This window comes from Lepidochelys olivacea (assembly GCF_965140295.1).
Source record: "Lepidochelys olivacea isolate rLepOli2 genome assembly, chromosome: 5".
NCBI classification, from domain to species: domain Eukaryota; kingdom Metazoa; phylum Chordata; order Testudines; family Cheloniidae; genus Lepidochelys; species Lepidochelys olivacea.
The window spans coordinates 38,027,580-38,048,252 of NC_140415.1; the positions used below are offsets into that span (position 1 = coordinate 38,027,580).

General features: G+C 41.1%; 1 protein-coding gene across 5 annotated transcripts in view; it reads right to left on the reverse strand.

The window, feature by feature from the left end:
* Positions 1 to 20,673, reverse strand: part of PDE4D (phosphodiesterase 4D) — a 763,522-nt gene that overhangs the window by 177,549 nt on the left and 565,300 nt on the right. For all 5 annotated transcript variants that reach the window (XM_084628697.1, XM_084628698.1, XM_084628700.1 and 2 more), the window contains exon 2: positions 1,714 to 1,905. In XM_084628697.1, coding sequence (XP_084484823.1) covers positions 1,714 to 1,905 — 192 coding nt within the window. The remainder of the gene's footprint in view (positions 1 to 1,713; positions 1,906 to 20,673) is intronic.

Sequence of the window (20,673 nt, forward strand, 5' to 3'; positions counted from 1 at the left end):
AAAAAGTTTGGCCTCATGGAAGTAAGGTCTGGATCAGACTGTCTGTCTGTGATTACAATGTGTTTTTACATTCTTTTCAGGCAAGACAAGACCATTTTTGTCTCACTGATCTTTGGTCTCACCCATATTGTTCATACAGGGTGAAAGGGGGAAAAGGGGCGGCACTAGGCCTAGGAAGTGTTAAATCAACAGGCCTTACATGGTGCATAGGCCTTGTGCTGCCTCTTGGCACACAGATGAATGTCACCTACAATGGCACTCAAATGGGAAAAGAGCTGTCATTGGGTAGACAAATTAACATCTACAAAAAAGATACATAAGCTGAAAATAGCAGTCCCAAATTCCCAAGGATTGGAATACTAGAGGAAAATACATTTCACAGTAATGAATGAGAATTCACACATCCCGAAGGATGACTTGTTAAAAAAGTATGATGTTCAATTAATTTTTATTCCATTTTTATAAAATAAATCTTAGCACTTACATCAAGATCCGATGTTTCTATTCTCCTGATTTCCTTGTTCAGTAGGGGACCTTTGCAAGCATGTCTATCTACTTTAGGGGTTTACAATTCAATCCATAACACATACTCAGCAATGGAAGTTGGAGCAGATTTAAAAATTAAAAAATCATTTGGCTATTATTCATTTCTAGCAGTTAGTAGAGGTTAGAGAATTACATGTTTTTTTAGTGCCTTATAAAATAAAATAGATTTGCATTTGACTTAGGACTATCATATGAGTAACATTTGTTTTGGTATGTGTTTGCAGGATTAGCCCGTCTGGCAGAAAGTACATAAAACACAAAAATAGTAAAAAGCAGTGAGAAGCTTGAGGAGCCCCTCAAGAAACCCTTGTTAAAATTTTGACACCAAAGTGAAGGGAAGTTAGAGTCTTTTTCTGCCTCTGATGGAGTCATTCCATCTCTGGAATCTGCTAAATCATTCCTGTCAGAGCCTCAAAAATACGTCAAAAGGGCAATTTTAAAATTTATTTATTTATTTTGAGCCTTGGGAATAGACTGGATTGCAACGTAACAGATTTATCATTTTTAAAAGGGTGAGGATACCTCCTTACAAACTGTTCATCCATCTCACCACTATGCTGTACTACCAAAGCAGTGTACTTTTAGGAACAAAGTATAAACATTTTCAGAAAAGGGTAGCTTCTCATAATTTAGCTGATACATTGTTAACCTTGTGAGAAATTGTTCCTGTGGAAATGCTGGAAAAGTAAACACATTCTCCAGTTCCTCACTTCTTTTGTCCACAACCACAGGCAACCATGGTACACAGGGTTTATAACAGGCTCGATGGGATAACTGTTGCACCCCTTGCCAAAAAAAAAAAAAAAAAAAAAAATTTAACAGCCTCACCAATTAAAATAAGATAAATACATTCCTTACAAAAATCACTAAAGTAACATATTCAGAAATTGAGTGAATTTCATGGGCTGGTTGACATATTTATTGGCTATTTTGAAATTGGATTGACAAATTAAGTGCATAAAAATAGCATGTATGTGTAAGGTTGATTGTAAAAACTCTTAGTAGTGAATTCAGCAGCATTTGTGATTGTTGTCTTTGATTTCTGAAGGAGCTGATTTATGGTACCAAAAATGTAATAGACCATTTTGCCTGGGTTTGTTGTTAACATAGGGTGAAATGATAGCTAAAATGTGGGAGGTCTACATTTTTTCTTTTTAAAACACTTACATGTCACTGGCAATGGAAGAGTTTCTGGACATGGACTTTGGAGAGAGGTCATAGTCACTGTCTGACCGGTAGAGGAAGGACTCCCTGCGTTGACTATGGACGAAGTTAGCCTGGAGAATTAACCCTGACCCAGGGCTCGTCATGGGATCCAAGGGACTCCGTCCCGAAGATGTGCCATTGTCTACATCAAAACTGTAAGAAAGAGGGGGAGGGGGGTAAAAAAAAGATTTATGCTACAGTTATGCTGAGAGTTTTGAAAATAATAAATGCAGCTATAAGAGCAGATGCCTCTAACACATTTTTCACTAACTAAAACCTTCTGTTAATAGTGGGAAAATCTACTGCTGATCAACTCCACTGTTCAATCAATAACAAAGGTGTGTCTGGAGATATACTGTGGAATTGCTGATAACCAAAGAAAGAATGACAGGGGAGGGGGGTGAGATAAATCACTATTAAAGTTATTGAAGTTTACACGCTTCTTGGGATGTGGGGTGTCCACTGGTGGCACTATGGACTTAGTGCATGTGTTTTCTCAGCTGAAAAGTGTGTAAGAGAAGAAACACAAGCTTGGGCCAATGAGCTGGAGCTGCTCCTATGGTCAGCTGTATTAGGGAACACAGCAGGAACAGGGAGGGAAGGTGGTTTTCAAGAAACTGCTTATCCCTTTGCACACAAGAGCACATTAGCACATTAGGGAGTCAAAGTGGATCCAGAAGCTTTCTTCACCTTCACTGGTTTCTCCTCCATGCCCTTGTCCCCCTGGTCTTGTGACCTGCCTCCCCGTCTCCCACTCCAAGGGATATGATTCCAATCTAGCTTCTTACATGGGCATCATAATACCTGACAACTGCTCAAATATTAAAACAACAACTGTCCTATTTTTATTCCCAGCAGTTAGGAATATAATGCTTGAATAGAATTAAGGGGTGTGGGTATATTAGGGATTGTTCTTATTGTAAAGCTAGGTCAAATAAATTAGTTTTGCATTTATGGCTATTCAGAGTAAGATTTGTGGCCATTCTTATTTCTTGTGGCAGTGAGTTCCACTTCCATTGTCTAGATCCAGTTCCTGCCAAAGCTCTGTCTACTGGTCAACGATTTCATTGTTCCCAAGGAGCATAGCCGGCATGGGAGGCCGTGGTCACAGAGAAAGAGAAAGGTGGGGTTTTTTAGGTAGCTAGAATCAATTCCACAAAGGGCTTTGAAAACTCAGAACAAAAAAGTCTTGAACTGGACTCTGTAACCAATGGGGAGCTAGAGCAGAGTGCACAGCGTTAGGATGATGAGCTCATGGCAACCTGTTGCTTAGCAGCCCACCCGCAGCATTTTATACCAGATGGAGAGATTTTTGGAGCATATCGCTCAGTTTCTACAAACAATGAGTTACAGTATTCAAGTCTGAAGGTGATGAATGTGTGAACCACAAGGTCAGGGATGCATCTGATAGGATGGGGTACAGTCTTCTGGACAGGCACAGTTGTAAGTGGGTGCTATCTGCTACCCTGGCAATTTGTGCCTCTGCAGAAATAAACAGTTCTATTTTCAGTGCTCCATAACAGAAAATATATGTTGGGTACCTTGGGTGCTGCACTATATATCTGGTGTGGCTCTGCTGAAGTGCAAGTGTTGGGAGTTAAAGGTTGATTCTTAAAGAATGCTGCTAACATCTGCTGCAGTGAAGTGGTTAAAAGAGGATGGATCAAATATTAAATATTCATTCTGAATGGACTATGTCAGGTCTGATTTGTCCATCAATCATGGCAGGGACTGTCTGCTTCTTTGCATTTGCACAGTGCCTAGCACAATGGGGCCCTATTCTTGGTTGGTCCTTATGCACTACTGTAATAAACATGATTCATCTTATACTACTAGATACTCTTCCAAGTAGCCAATGAAAAAAAGAAACAAAGCAATTGAGACGGGAGAGCGAGTGGAGGAACTGATGACCCATCAGAATATTTTGGGCAGGGAGGGGAGATGGTAACATCCAAAATAGAGATGACACTGCTTAGTAAAGAAACAAGCTCATTTAAAAAAAATATTTTAGAAAACAGCATTCAGAGGAGGAGAAACAGCCCTCACATTACGTCTCAATTCTCAGCAATCCACCCTCTGGATAGAGGTCTGCATTGCATAAGAGAGTATAAACAAAACCCAAGAGTTTATGTATTTTACTTTTATCCTCTCCTCAATCAGTTTGTTATTCTTCCTTGAATTTCAGGCATTCTGCTGCATTTCTCTTGAATCTGTCATCACCTCAGATACCATCTCTCACAAATGGTTTGAATACAGAAAAGGAAAACAAATATTCTCTGAAAAATTATTCAACACAATGGTATTCAACAAGGACTCCGCAGAGTGAGCCCAACAGATGTTTTCAGAACTGTTCACTGATTAGATCATCAGTAATATCCTGAGATGCATGGTCTTTTGAACCTTTGTCTTTACATTTCAATTCCTTTTGCTCATATCTGAGTATGTTTCCTGTGACTACCAACACCCTGTTATTACAGGCCCCACAGAATTTCCAAATCTCAAATTAGCTGCGCTTTATAATTTGAGAAATAAAGCATAGTATTTAAAGGCTCATGGTTACCTATAATATTCTTAATGGCCCTCTTCTGAAATCAGTGCACTCATTCACTGTTCTTCCAGATTCAGTTAAAGCTTTTCGTTCTCACATTTAAAACACTCTACCCTTCCAGCTCCTGCTTATATCTCTGTCCTAATTTCCTCATACAACCTGATCCTGCTCCCTACAGTTTCCTCAAGTCCCTCCCCTATTTTCTTTGCCCCATTCTAGTCTCCTTTCATTTTTTCCATGCTTTCCGTACCCTTGGAAGAGCATCCGAGTCGATATTCACCAAACACTCTCCCACTCCTTAAAACTCGTATGTCCTGCATGTATGCACACAAAATTCCCCCTGCAGCTCATGTGTATTCCTTTTTTTTTAAAATTCATACTATATCCGTTTGAGTCGTTAGGATGGCAGCTTCTGGTGGGGGAAGGAAATGAGTTTCAGAAGTCTGCTGTTTTCTTACAATAAAGCACTGTATATACTGTACGCTGGCACAGGTGCTGCAACTAGGGGTACGGTTGGTGCTGTCGTACCCCTTGGCTCTAAGTAGTGATAGCTACCCAAATACACTGTTTCCGCCGTCTGCACCCCCACTACAAAAACTGTTCCAGCACCACTGCATGCTGGTATTTAAATAAATAATAAAATTACTGTTTATTAATGGCCAAAATTTTAAGGCTTAGTTGCCTAAAGTTTACAGAAGCGCTAAGCACCCACAGTTCTTGTGGAAATCTATGAGAGATGCACATGCTCACACATCTGCAAATCTGGGCACTTTTATTTAGGTAACTATGGATTTGGGAACCTGCCTTTCACAGCCAGGCCTGACAACTTTGGGCAAGGATAATTATTAATAAATAGAGTTCCACTAGTTTAATCATGTCTGAATATGACCCAGTTCAAAAACATCACTTAATAGTAAACCAGAATGCTTACAGAAACTCAACAGCATCATAAAAGCAGTTTAAGAATCCAAGTCATTTACAGGATACACGATAAAACTTAATTGAAAGGCTTTACTCCTGTTAGCACCTGAGTTCTGGCAGACAGAGTTTGGAGCAACTTCTCTTGAAGCACATTGAAGATATCTCTAACATCTAAACAGTACAAGGCCAGCAGAATTTCCTGACATATCTTCTGTTAAGGATTTGAAGGCTTTCAAAATTATTTTAATAAGCTCTTCAGGTCACCTTTAATATAATTTTAGGCCTGGTGGATGATGGCTGGCTGACTTTTATTTTAATTGTAGTTAGGGGGAAAAAAACTTTATTTCTTGTGTTATGAGACTGTCTCCCATGCCACTTGTAAGTTTGTGTAAAACTAGCAACACCGAAAAGCAAGAGAACATATGAAATTGATTTGAGTTAATCAAAAAACAATGTTGAGTCATATGAACTTTTTGAAAACATGGTCCCAAATTCCATTTAATTATTTTCATCAAGATTCAGATGAGTGTGGGCTGGCTTGTTTCGGGTGGTAGCATTGCAAAGTTCAGCAGTCTTGGATCATTTTGCTTTGAGTTTTAGGTTTGTTTAAACCCAGAAATTCAAAGTGTCACGGGATGTAATCCCACACAAACTGAAATAAGCAAACCAAATGTTTGCCTCAAACCTCTCTGAATGGGAGCTGGAATCCTCCATAATTCTGTTCATTAAGTAGTTCAGTAACCATTATTCATTTGGACCCGAAGAGAGCTCTTAATTTAGTCAAGCAAAAACTTGGAGGAGAACAGTGAAACCCAACTGAAACTTATTTAACAGATGTGGTCCTCTAATTAAGAATCTGGGGGCGATGCCAGGCAGTCCCCAAATAGGTGGTTGTCTAACAAGTATGGTCTTTTGTACAGGTTTCCTTGACCATGGAATTCATCAGTTAATTTCATAGGATAGTTCAGGTTTCTTTGGGGGTTTTTTTGTTTTGGTTTTTTTTTGGTTGGTCGATCACCCTTTTGGGGGAATCAGGTATGAATTTTTCACTTACAAAGCTTATTTCTCCCAGTGTGGATTTCTGGTGCTTTGAAGCAAATGATTTTGCCCTCCACTGAGGCAAAGGTTTATGTTTTTAAAAGTTTTAAATTTAAAATCATGTAGGCTAGAATCAGCAGAATTGCATGCAATCATTCCTGACATGAGGGGACCCATAATCTATATTTCTGGACATCCACTAGTATGCATGAGGCTGAGGAGTTTTGTGACTTTGGAAGTGTTTGGAGTTTAACATTGTTATACTGTGCTGTATCCACTAGATGGGTGTCAAAAGTCAAAAAAGGAATCAGCTTCAAATGAATCAGGCAGGCACTTGGAGCTTGTGCTGAAGAGCCCCAAATGACTCTCTCACGTAGGTTTTTTATGAAAAAAAGTTGATTGATGGTGCATTAATGGAAAATAAGTCAGATACAGATTGCGGGAGATAATGATGCTTGAGAAATTAAAAAATGCTGACATACTAAAAAAATTTCAGTAACACTGGAGCACTTACAAATGTTCTGTAGACCTTGCTAGTTCCTGAGGAATACAAGATATACTAAAAAAACTTTCAGGCACAAAACACTAAACTACTATGTGTGCATGACTGTAAACAAAAGAGTTTGTTAATCTGAAAAGAAAATATATTGATTCTCTGGGTGAAGCACATTTCTTATTTGCATGAATTAGTATGACTGGCCACATCACTGCCAAGTGGATAGACAGCCATAATGAGCAAATTTATTTAGGACTTTCATGCACAAGATAATTTGTCATTTCATTTTATATATATATTTCTAATATATTATAGTTTAAAATTCATTATTGGGCAGATTTACTATCCTACCCAAGTAGAAACTGCAGAGAGCCAGTAGTGGCTCCTTGATCCTCATCCTCCAGCCTTGAAGTAAGTTTAAGTTGCCAGGAGCAGTTGTAAACACTATTCTTTCTCGGTTTCAGAGTAGCAGCCGTGTTAGTCTATATCCACAAAAAGAAAAGGAGTACTTGTGGCACCTTAGAGGCTAACAAATTTATTTGAGCATAAGCTTTTGTGAGCTACAGCTCACTTCATCGGATGCATCTTACTCAAATGAAGAAATGGACGTATGGAACTCTGCTCATCCACATACCCTCCCTATTCTGCTCACACCACATCCCCAGAATACTCCCCCACACACTTTATAAATTGGGGGGAGAGGGGAAAGACTGGCAAAGGAGGTGGAAGAGCAGCCTCTGCCATCTTCTCACTGGCAGAAAGTTCCCCTGTACAGGGGAAATTCTCTACTGGCCTTCTTTGGCCCGTTTAAGGCCATTTTGCACCACTTACGCAATGCAAAGTGGCTATATTGGACTGCAGAATCTAGCACATAAAGCACGATATACCAAACATACCTATATTAAAAGAACTTTAAGGTTCCAAAGAGAAACACCCCAAAGCTAGGAAATACCAACATTAATTCTGCCATGCATATGCGGGGATTTTGAAAAATCTTTTAATGACGAGATCACATACAATTTCTTTTCACAGAACCCTTCTTCATTCCATGTACATAATGCTCAGTGAATAACAGCATGCTCACTATTTCTTCACCATTCAAAAGATGCCCCCATGTCTCATTCATTGCATACCATCCAAACACTGCACTCAAAATGGACTAAATACAACCTATATACCTTTGTACAGTGTACATTCACAGGGTAACTGTGTACCTCCCAAACATTAATGTATTGATACTCACAATGCCCCATTAAGGTGGGAAGTATTATTACACCAGGTGATACTCAGTAAGATTAAATAATTTGTTCAAAGTCACATAAGGAGTCTGTGGCAGAGGCAGAAACAGACCTAGACTTGCCGGGTACCAGCTCATTGAGTTCTTCCCTTTTGATGGAAAAACACTGTCTCATTCACAACACAATACAGCTTCTGCGCTGAATGAGGACAAGTTTTTTCTGGACACCAGACCAATTTAGTATACAAGCCTCTCTCCTTCTCTCTCCAATATGCATAGAGAATGAGGCAGGGGCCCTTGGCAAAAAACAATATGTGCTTAGCTAATAAAACATTGTATCAAAATACATACACACAAAAGGGAAGAAGCAACCTTAGCTTTGTCATTTCCTTACTGTTGTGTAATATAGTTAACAGCCTTAATGTTCTTTCAATGTAGTTTTGTTTGCTTTGTATAGAATTTCCTAATTTAAAAAAAAAAAAGAATTCCACCATATTCAGCTATTTGCTAGACAGCATAAGAATACTCTATTGTGCAATATGTGCAACCAGTCAGGAGGAGCTCTTGTGGCCATCCATGCACACCTCTCTCATTTGTAAGGAAATGGCCCTGGTCCCTGAGCACTTTCAGTAATGACAGAAAAAGACACAGCTTTGCCTACAAACTTTCCTAAGCAACAAACAGGCAGAACTGTGGCCTAGGATTGCATTACAAAATGCAGTGTGAATATGCAAAGAACACTTTAAACTCTTAGACGTTTTATAAACCACAACCCATTTCTACCACACAGCCATGTCCTACAGACCAATCCCCCTGCCAAATTTCAAAGTGTTACCACTGACAGGTTAGAGCTGTTCAAAAATGTTTACGTAATGGGAAATCTGTATTTTGGTTCTTGAAAATGGAGGAACAACTTTCACTCAAGCTTTCCACAATAATTAGCTCCCTGGCTTAGAACAAACCGGCCACATTTCAACCAAAAATGTATGAGACTGCAAAAAGTTATAAGCAGCTCAAAATAACTATTTGGAATTCAAAAACACAGGGCCTGTTTCTTTATTTCATCCAGCTTCTGCCAGACTCAGCAGAGGGTGAGAATGCTGTTTACAAGCTCCCTGATTCCTGACTCGACTCCAGGCACTACCGTAAAGTGCACCTGGTAAAATGTATGATGGTCCAGGCACTCCTCCTTCCTTTCCTCCAACCTCACCTCCATTGCAGCTGTGGGGTGGGAGATGTATGAGCCAACATCCTTGAGGGCTCGTCTACACTACAGGTTATGTCGGTGTAATTTATGTTGCTATCGGGAGTGAATCAGCCACTCCCCTGAGTGTAGAGTTGCCAGCTCTGATTGAAGCTATTCCGGGAGTTATTTTTTTTTTTTTCCCAACATGACATAATGTCATTTTCTTAAAATATCCTATTAAAATCTCCTGGGTTGCTTTCAATAGTCACCAGGAGATCGATTTGATTCTTGGAGACTCCAGGCCAATCCTGGAGGGTTGGCAACCCTACCTGAGTGATGTAAATTACACAGACCTAACTGCCAGTGTGGACAGCAATATGTTGGCCGGAGAGCATTTCGCACTGACATAGCTGCCGCCTCTTGCGGAGGTGGTTTTATTATGCCATCGGCACACAGAATCTTCACCAGATGCTATGCAGCTGTGCTGCTGTAGCCTTTCTAGTGTAGACTAGCCCTAACTCTACACCTACGGGGGACTTCTCCACACTACGAGTGTCTGTCCTCAGCAGAGAGGTTATGGGCAGCCTCTGACTGCCTTGTGCTATGGGGCTGAGAATGTAGCCAACAATGTCTCCGGGAGTTCCCCAGCATGCCTGAGGGTGGAGAGAGTGCGCAGTGTGTACCGGTGGCATTTTCTGGTGCACAGGCCCTGCTCTGTAGGCCAATGTATGGAGCCAGGGGAGGAAGGGGACTCTCCTTTTCTCCATTCATTTTTGAACAGCTGGCTCACCAGAGGAGGAAGTGGTGAACAGTTCCAGCACCAGGGAACTGCTATTGTGATCAGACCTTGTGTGGGCTGCAAAAAATGTGTGTGCTGAGGTTTTGTGCGTGTCACAACCAGATAAGGGATTTATCACCATCTTGTTCTTAGTTATTACAGCCATTGACTTGCTGTCTTTAGATGCTAATTATTTCAGAGGCTATGCCAGTTCAGATGATGTCGAAATCATGCCAAATACAATAACCCAGTTATTCAAATCACAAATAGAGACTCATGTGATACCATATCATTAAAAGTCATCTCACAAAGTCATAAAATTAACATCCCCAGAGGCAACGTCCAAATCCCAGTCATACAAAGTAGGGTGGGAGGACATGAAAGGAAGAATGGAAGCTTGTCTTTTAATAAAAACAGAAACTGACAGTTAGTAAGAGTGGGTTTTTAGTGAAGTATTTAAGTTGCCTAGGAAAAGTTCTGCCTTGATTTGCACACTATGCAAATTCATTGATTTCAACGAAGTTGCATGAGGAGCAAATCAATAAAATTGAGGCTCCCTATACCTGTCCCAAAACGTGTTTAAATTACCACAGAATTATTAAAATATGATTCCTTTGTGAAAGTACTGATTTTTGAACAAACTGGGTAAATAAATTAGAGGGTCGGACAAATACAGTACAGAATACAACAATTACTTTTCTTTAGTCTTTTCTTAATTTTTTTTATCAATAACCTTAATATTAAAATTTCTGAGCCAAAAAGCTGATTTACATGTGGATTTTGATTGACCTTTGTGACCTGAAAATAGGTACCCAAAGGTCACTCAGCAATGCTCAGTAATAAAGGTCAAATTCTTGAATGTTCTCCTGTTCATCAGAAAGAAACAAATCTTCAACAATTACATGTCCCCACTGATTCCCAGCTGGACATCAGATTTTAAATAGGTTAACCCACATTCTCAGAAAAACAAACCCTGAGAAGTTCTTCAATTGAGTCACATCATCACTTCTAATCTGATCTGAACTGAACTCTTGCGTAGATGCAAACTCTTCAGTGACGATTCTTCAACACAATTTCTTTACATAGATACATGTCCAGGGACTCAGGTGCACCAATGTCTAGTTTTTTACTTGTTTTCTTTGGATTTCTTTCCTCTTTACTAGTAAGAAGTAAGGTTAGATGGAGATGAATGGGCAAACACCAGAGAAAAATCTGCATTGAAACTTCAGTATGAAATATTAATCCATCTCCCCATGTTTGAAACAAAAATCACTGTTTGTGACCCACGTAAATATTTTGTACTTTCCCTACAGCAAAAGTTTTTGAAAATAAAGCAACATTAACAAGAAAGCTATGATCCAAATTTGAATTTTTCACTTACCATACTATATTGTAGAATTCAAGCCCACTATTTACTTGTTGGTTTGAATTTCCACTTCAATGATTCAGCAAACCAACCCAAAATGGCATGGATAGGTTTTTCCGAACCCAGACTCCAAACAGAAGAAGAAAATGTGTCATTGATTGTAATGAGACATGTAATGAAACTTCTGAGAATCAGTTTAATATGTTCCTCAGGGCTAACTCTGCTATGGATGGTCACATGCTGCAGAAACAGAAACTCCTGAAAGATCTTCAAAGGTAATCTCAAGAGCAGAGCACTGCAAGAATAAACATGTCTAGAAATCACAAAAGACATAGATAACTGTGCCAGGACTTGTAATCAGACAAAAACTCTAACAATGTCCTGGTCAGGTAATAAGCAATAATAGTCACTAACAATAATAATAATAGTCAAGAAGTCCAGAAGCACCTCTAGAGTGCAACCCTTACGACAAATGGAGGGCACACTTCTCAATATCATCTCAGCCATACTTCCTAAAGTCCTCCTCCACTGGTCTCACCATTCTCTTTTGTCTAGAGCAGTGGTCCCCAAGCTTTTTATCACGTGCCCCCCTCTTACCCCTGTCCAACCCCATCCCCTGGAGCCAAGACAAGGAGCAAGGGCATGGCTCCAGGAGGGGTGGGGATGTGGACAGGGATAAGAGGGCTGAGGCTGGGGCCACAGCTGCGGGTGGGTATGGAACCCTAGGGGTGAGGCCAGCAGCCGGGACTCTGGGTGAGGGCTGGCAGCCTGGGACCCTGGGTGCGGGTCCAGGAGCTGAGCTGCAGGCATGGGGCCAGTAGCCAGGAGTTTGTAAAGGGGAGTGTGTGTGTGTGGTGTTCTGGTTTTGGTTTCTGTGTTTGTGGGGTTTTATTATTATTTGACAGGAGCTTAGGAGGGAAGGCTATGACAGCTACAGAAGCAGCAGTAGTAGAGTTCTGAAGAATGGAAGAGACAGTGAAGACACTGCTGTGGAAGCTGTGGGGTGTACATTATTTTGGAGAAGGTATCTGAAAGCCATTTGTATGATGTGTTGCCTGATAGATCTGATGGAAGATAAGATCCAAGGTTTGGAGATGCAACTGGAAACTACGGATGAGTTTTTGAAGGGGATTTGAGCGGATAATAGAGGGAAGGGAGAGGCGGCTGAAGGGAAATCTCAAGACTTGCAGATGCAAGCTGGACTGGAAACTGTAAAGGCAGACTGCTGGATGAGGTAAATGGCTAGTGGAAGCTTGTGACTATGAGAACAAGGCAGAGGCAAAGATTGGCGCTTAGCAAAGGAGAAACAGAATGGAGGAACAGGTTTGCTGAGTTGGAAAATGAAGGGACATGGCAGGCAGTAACACAAGGTGGGAGGGCAAGGTGGAAGAGAAGATGTGCTAATCTTATAAGAAGAGGGGAAGAGTCAATGGAGATAGCCAGAGTTTGGAGCCCCTGGATGATACAGGATGACTCGCAGAAGCTTGCAAGTGAGAACAAAATAAAAGGAGACTTGCAACCAGAAAGAACAGAAGGAATAAGGCCGCACAATTTCACCAACACCAGGAAAAGTCAGGTATTTGTGATTGGGAACACCAGACTAAGAAGAGCAGACAGGCCTGTCATCATAGCTGATCTGGAGAACAGAAGGGTTCTGGAGGATGGTGTGGATTGCACCTTCAGCAAATTTGCAAATGACACTAAACTGGGAGGAGAGGTAGATACGCTGGAGGGTAGGGATAGGATACAGAGGGCCCTAGACAAATTAGAGGATTGGGCCAAAAAAAATCTGATGAGGTTCAACAAGGACAGGTGCAGAGTCCTGCACTTAGGACGGAAGAATCCCACGCACCGCTACAGACTAGGGACCGAATGGCTAAACAGCAGTTCTGCAGAAAAGGACCTAGGGGTTACAGTGGATGAGAAGCTGGATATGAGTCAACAGTGTGCTCTTGTTGCCAAGAAGGCTAACAACATTTTGGGGTGTATAAGTAGGGGCATTGCCAGCAGATCGAGGGCTCCATCCCGTAGCCCGCACCTCGTACCCCATCCCACACTCCAACCCCCTACCCCAGCCCTGAGCCCACTCCTGCATCCAAGCCCCTCATCCTTGGCCCCACCCCAGAGTCCACACCTCCAGCCAGAGCCTGCACCCTCTCCCACACCCCTTCATCCCCAGCCCCACCCCTGAGTCCTCACCCCCTCCCACACCCAACCCTCTGCCCCACCCCAGAATCCACACCCCCAGCTGGAGCACTCACCCCCTCCCACACCCCAACCCCCTGCCCGAGCCCAGTGAAACTGAGTGAGGGATGGGGAGAGCAAGCGACAGAGGGAGTGGGGGGGCATGGCCTCACAGAAAGATCAGGGTCTCGGGAGAGGGGCAGGACAGGGAGCAGGGCAAGGGTGTTCAGCTTTGTGCAGTTAGAAAGTTGGCAACCCTAGCCCCTCCCCAGCTCCGGGCCCAGTGCTCATTGGTCAAAGGGGCCTTGGGCTGGCTGTGTGTGTGTGGGGAGGGGGGAGTTGACCCTGGCACCCTTCTGACCATGGCACCCTAGGCAGTCACCCATGTCACCCACCCCTAAGGCCGGCCCTGATGATGTCATTGATTCTTTTGCTGCAAATCACAACAGACAGATTGTCCTTAAGTGATATGTCTCATCTGTGATGAATAGTAGCTCAGTCTTTGTACATGCAGTTATTTGTTTCATAATGTATGTCAGTTTTTCACTGGTTTAGTGAAAACCTTGAAAACCACTCGTCCCATACTGTATGTTAAAAAATAACTGGTATTTACATCTTGATTTTTGCTACCTGTCAAATGCTGTTTTGGGGCTTTATTGGCAGCGTTTTATTTATTTTGTGCTTTTTTGGGTATTTTTGTATTAACTGGCAGTTCATTTAGTTAAGAGTCGAATTGCTTTTGTTACTTTAACAAAGACTGTGGCTCATGTGGGTGCACAACAGACACAGGAAGAGTGAAACCACTCTCTCGCCACCCCCCCAAAACAGCTTTAAAAATGTTTAGAATTTTCAGATTGTATGTATTTGATTTGACAATGAAAAGACGGGCTCAACTGGCTAGGGGAACAAGTGTACTTAGTTTTGGTCAGTTGTTGTTTATTCTACTTTAAACAGCAGTGTGTATGTGTTGTTGTTTTGTTTTCTTTGCATGTGCAAATGGCTAATTTTAAAATATAATACAGTACGTTCTCCAGTTTAAAGTAATTAGCTAATAGTATTATTTAACCAGTATTTTTTCCAGAAGTTTTCATTTGTTTATTACCATTGTTAACATTATTCGTATTGTTAGTTTATTTATTTATTGGCTTTGGGTTTTTTCCAATTGGTTTTCTGTGAATAAATGCTGCACCAATGAGCTGCCATAGATGAAGTTTAACACTGACCTGGCCATATATATATTTATTCTCCTTTTCAGGATGACATAGATAAAACACACATTTAAGTGCATATTGTTAAAAAAATAAGTAAGTATGTGTGCCCACAAGATGTATAGCGGAACCGCCCAACCCCCCAGTATTCTGTCTAGCCCACCTCAATCCCCACACCAGGAAGAGACTGGCACCGCCCCTGATCCACTGAGATTATTTTTTTTTATTAAACATCCACAAAACATTTTTCTGATTTTTTTCCTGCAGGTTTATTTGATAAGCATACTGTTATTTTATTCAGTGGAGTGACTGATGAACCCCCACAGGAGCTCAGACTGGAACTGCAATGTTGGAAATTTACATTTTAGTGGTTAGTATACACACTTCATCATTACTGCATTCTACTCTGTAATATAAATTTGATTGACTGAGCATCTAAAAGGCCTCAAAGATAATGTGGAACATATTTTCTTTCAGAAAGTTTAACTGCAACCATAATTTAAACAGATTTTAATTTAAATTCTGTTTCCATGTAGATTATAAGAATTCTATTAACTATTAAACAAAGTAACTACAATTTGCACTCGTTTTGCTGTCAAAGACGTCAGACTTGCTGAGAGGAAAAACTCAAAATGTAGTTCTTTAACTATCAAAAGAAAGAACACAATTAGTGCAAAGTTACCACAAGCACTCACCAGCCTTAATTTGCTAAACGACATAAAGCAGCACAAATAGGCACGTTTTCAAGAGCCAGTCCAAGATGAACTTGAGATGAGATAAAACAGAGCACTAGGTGTTACAGTTCTCTTACGCCAATGGCAAAACAGACTACGTCTTGTCAAAGAAATGATCTTTCCTCCATTGAGAAATGCAGAGCTACACAGCTACCATTTCATGGTCCTTATTTAGAAGAGTTCCTGAGAGAATGCTAGCACATTTCTTGTAAATGTGATTTAAAACTTTCAAACATATCTCACATTAGTTGGTTACTTGTGCCAATTGGGCTGTACATAGTCAGGGATTAAGAAAATTGAAGTTTAAAAGTCAAAGCGTCTTGTTAAAAATAGAATTTGAGCAGCAATAAATGTAATGGTCTGGAGTGAAATAGGAACCAAACAAATACATTATATTGTAATGGACAGTGATCCAGGAACCAAAAGCAACCGAGAACATCATCATCTAGGAAAAAAGTTATTCCTTTGATCAAGAGCATGAACCCCTTCCTATTGAACTGATATCTGACTGTTTTACTAAACATTACAACACATTCAGAAAAATATGCCCACACACAACTATCAACAAACAAGCACAAATTCAGGCTCTCCCATCCCACTGCACAGGGTAAACAGGATGTGCGGAGCTCAGTCCAGCTCCATGGGAAACTTGTGCTCTAGTACAGTGGTTTTCAGCCTTTTTTCATTTGCGGACGCCTACAAAATTTCGAATGGAGGTGCGGACCCCTTTGGAAATCTTACACATAGTCTACAAACCCCTAGGGGTCCGCAGACCACAGGATGAAAGCCATTGCTCTTGTGTACAGCAAGGGATTAAGGCTATGTCTACACTTGCAGAGTTTTTGTACTGTCAGTTTCAATGGTGATGGAGAATCAGTAAAAGAAAAGCGCTGGTTTGTGGTCTCATTTACTTCCACAGGCATCAGATTGTGTTCACATTTGCAGCACTTCGATGAGAGCAATGCACTGAGGGCAGCAATCCCACAGTGAAGCTCTCTCCATTTTGAGGATAGGTCTTGTGGGAAGGGCGGTGTGATCGCAGGGCATCCTGGGTCCCTGCACAGTCTCCTCTCCCCAAACATGGATCAGCTCCAGTAGCTCATCATTGCTCCAAGAAGGGATCATTTGCTCCGTGAAGCAGCCATTGTCACCTGGCCAGATGATAAGTGAGCACTTGCCAAGAAAACAGGAAGGGGAGTTTCAAAGTTCCCAGGGCTTTAAAGTGGGAGGGGCAGATGTCTGTTTACTTGGCATCAGAGCAGCAGAGCTGCTGGCCAGAGCGGTCACCTAGGCACTGTGGGATATCCTCCGGACGCTAAAAGCTGTGTAAACAGGAAGAACGTGTCTTCACTTGCACATTACTGCAAAAGCATCACCAGTAAGAGCTGTACACCTCTTGTGGAGCTGGTTTTCTGTTTGTGGTGAAACTTTGAGTTTCACTGCAAAAAGTTATTGGCAAGTGTAGACGCTCCCACAGTTTTTGTGAAAAAAAGGGACTTTTTGCGCTTTAAATGGCAAGTGTAGACATGTCCTAAGAGCAGGGTTGAGAGGCTGATCGGTGGATTGCTCCTGTGTTGATTCATCAACCATTACTTGCCTCCCACGGAGCTAACTGTATTACCCTGGAAAAGTTACAAAATGCTCAGTCCGACAGATGCATATGGAGAAATGCCAACGTCCAGGACAAGTGAGTATAGTAAAACAATGACCGGATAATTCTGCTGATCTGGGAACAAGGTTTGTTGAGAACTTACTTGCACTGAGACCTGGTTACTTCATTCCTCTGGAGTATTGCCTGTGGAATCTGCACTTTTGCAAATTGTAATCTAATAGTAATGTTAGCAAAGCTCAACCTACATCTCTGAAATCTTTGTAAGCCTATCACATGTGGACACATATGCACAGGCACTGAGGTCATCTCTAACCACACACCATCATCAAAGCCATATGTGTGTGCAAACACCAGCCACTCTTAGCACATGGTATTGTAATAAAATTCATGACCAAAACCTCTAGCTTCTGAACAATGAGATAAAAAAGTAACCCCGATGGGTTAGCCAGTAGCGGGACGCTGTGCAACTGAGTAAGGGACAATAGTATATTAACATATACACTTGTAGAGCAAAAATTTTTAATTCAAATAAAAAACAAAAAAATGCCTTAGTGGCTAGAGCACTGGACTAAGACCTGGGTTCTATTTCTGGCTCTGATACTGGCCTGCGGGGTAACTTTGGGCAAGTTAGTTTGCCTCTGTGCCTCTGTTTCCTCATCTGTAAATGTGGGTAATGATATCTGTCTCCTTTGCAAAGTGCTGTGAGACCTACTGTTGAAAAGCAGTATATAAGAGCTAGGTACTATTTTTAAAAACTGAAACTTTGACAAGAAGCTTATAATTTCTCTGACACCCAATTTTTTTTTTTGATTTTTTTTTGTGACAGAATACAGCAAAATGCAGAATGCAGAGACTGGCTTTTTTTCTCTCTCTCTCTAACTTTTTAAATCTTCCTCAGCTTTGGCAAAAGTACAGTGGTCAAAAGGAAAAAGACAACAATGAAAAAGTGGGTAAAACCCCCCCAACTTCTGGACATCGAGTCTATTGCATTCAGTGGTAAAAAGGAAGGGAGGGGAAAAAAAACAAAGAAAAGAAAATTCACACTAACATTTGTCAAATAAGTTCCATTAAAAAATGAAAAAGTGCAAAATCATTCTGCTTCAGATCAAAAATGACTCAATTTTTTCATAAAACTGTTTTCCCTTGCTTAGACCAGCTCTATATACTGCTACATTACTGTTTTTCCTGTCAAGTATGGAAAATCAATATTAAGGGGAAAAATTAAGTGAATTTGTTTTACAAGTAAAAAAATACTAAAATGTAGCAATTATCTGTCTCCAGCATACCAAACTTAATTGTGTCTAGAATGCAAAGCTCTAGCTGAGATACTGTATTTGGCATTTGTGGTCTGGCCTGTACTTGGAAGGCTTTGCTGGTATAGCTATGCCAGTATACTATCCTGGCAAAGTGCTCCACTCTGGATGCAGCTTACACTGGCAAAAATTGCTTTTACCAGGATAATTTACTCCAGCCCCAACCGAGTGAAATAATATGTACTGACAAGACCACAGCTTTGGCAGTACAACTGCATCTACACTTGGGGCTTTTGTTGGCACAGCTACTTTGGTTGCAAATCACACCTCAGAAACCTGCCTGACATAGTTATGCTGGCAACAATTTGACCTGGCCTTCACCTCAAAATGTAGTATTGCCCAGAAAGGCTAGAGCCAGGCAATGCTTGACACAAAATATAACAACTGAAAAGGAGAGCCAAATAAGCAATCATGCATAAGACTTACAGGGTATGTTTTTTTCTTTGGAATTTGTCTCAAACTGTCAATATAAACGAGAACTCCTTCTTGTTTAGTCAAATATCTTTTTTATAGCGCTGCTGATCAAACAAAAAGCAGCAAATGTGATATTTTAATGTAATTTTTTGCTAGCAAATGATGGTTACAGCCTAAAGTGGACACACAAGTTTATGTGACAGAAATAAAAATAAGTATATGTTTACTTCATCTTCACAGAGTTGTACAATTGAAGGAATTACTATAAGAAATCTTTGAGACATGTAAGTTTTTGTTTAGGAATCTAATTAAAATTCCTTAGGCAGTATTTCAAATAGAAAGAGAAAGTGGCTGCACATTTAATTATTTTTTTCAATTATTAAAATCTAAACATTCACTGACATTTGAGACACTGAAATAAAAAACAGTATTTTTTTATTTGAATCTTAAAATAATACTGTGTTCTAGTATAATCTTTGTGATTGTTCATACATTCAGATCAGCATAGCACTTTTGCCAGATTCCATATAATTTGAACAAACAGCAATGATAAAGAACTTTGTTTGAAGAGTTTCAGAGTAGCAGCCTGGTCGGGGTTCTAGGCATGTGTATTCTAGCTGCTTCCCAAGATCCATAAACCTGGGAATCCTGGACGCCCCATCATCTCTGGCATTGGCACCCTGACAGCAGGATTGTCTCGCTATGTGGATTCTCTCCTCAGGCTCTATGCTACCAGCACTCCCAGCTATCTTCGAGACACCACTGACTTCCTGAAGAAACTACAGTCCATCGGTGATCTTCCAGAAAACACCCTCCTGGCCACTACGGATGTAGAAGCCCTCTACACCAACATTCCACACAAAGATGGACTACAAGCTATCAGGAACAGTATCCCCGATAATGTCACGGCAAACCAGGTCGCTGACCTTTGTGACTTTGTCCTCACCCTCAACTGTTTCACATTTGGGGACAATATATACCTTCAAGTCAGTGGCACTGCTATGGGTACCCGCATGGCCCCACAGTATGCCAACATTTTTATGGCTGACTTAGGACAACGCTTCCTCAGCTCTCGTCCCCTAACACCCCTACTCTACTTGTGCTACACTGATGACATCTTCATCATCTGGACCCATGGAAAAGAAGCCCTTGAGGAATTCCACCATGATTTCAACAATTTCCATCCCATTATCAACCTAAGCCTAGACCAATCCACACAAGCAGTCCATTTCCTGGACACTACTGTGCTAATAAGCAATGGTCACATAAACACCACACTGTACCGGAAACCTACCGACTGCTATACGTACCTGCATGCCTCCAGCTTTCACCCAGACCACACCACACGATCCATTGTCTACAGCCAAGCTCTAAGATACAACCGCATTTGCTCCAATCCCTCAGACAGAGACAAACACATACAAGATCTCTATCAAGCATTCTTAAAACTACAATACCCACCTGCTGAAGTGAAAAAACAGATTGACAGAGCCAGAAGAGTACTACAGGACAGGCCCAACAAAGAAAATAAGAGAACGCCACTAGCTGTCACCTTCAGCCCCCAACTAAAACCTTTCCAGCGCATCATCAGAGATTTACAACCTATCCTGAAAAATGATCCCTCTCTCTCTCACAGATCTTGGGAGACAGACCAGTCCTCGCTTACAGACAGCCCCCCAATCTGAAGCAAATACTCTCCAGCAACCACACACCACACAACAAAAACACTAACCCAGGAACCTATCCTTGCAACAAAGCCCGATGCCAACTCTGTCCACATATTTATTCAAGTGACACCATCATAGGACCTAATCACATTAGCTACATCATCAGGGGCTCATTCACCTGCACATCTACCAATGTGATACATGCCATCATGTACCAAG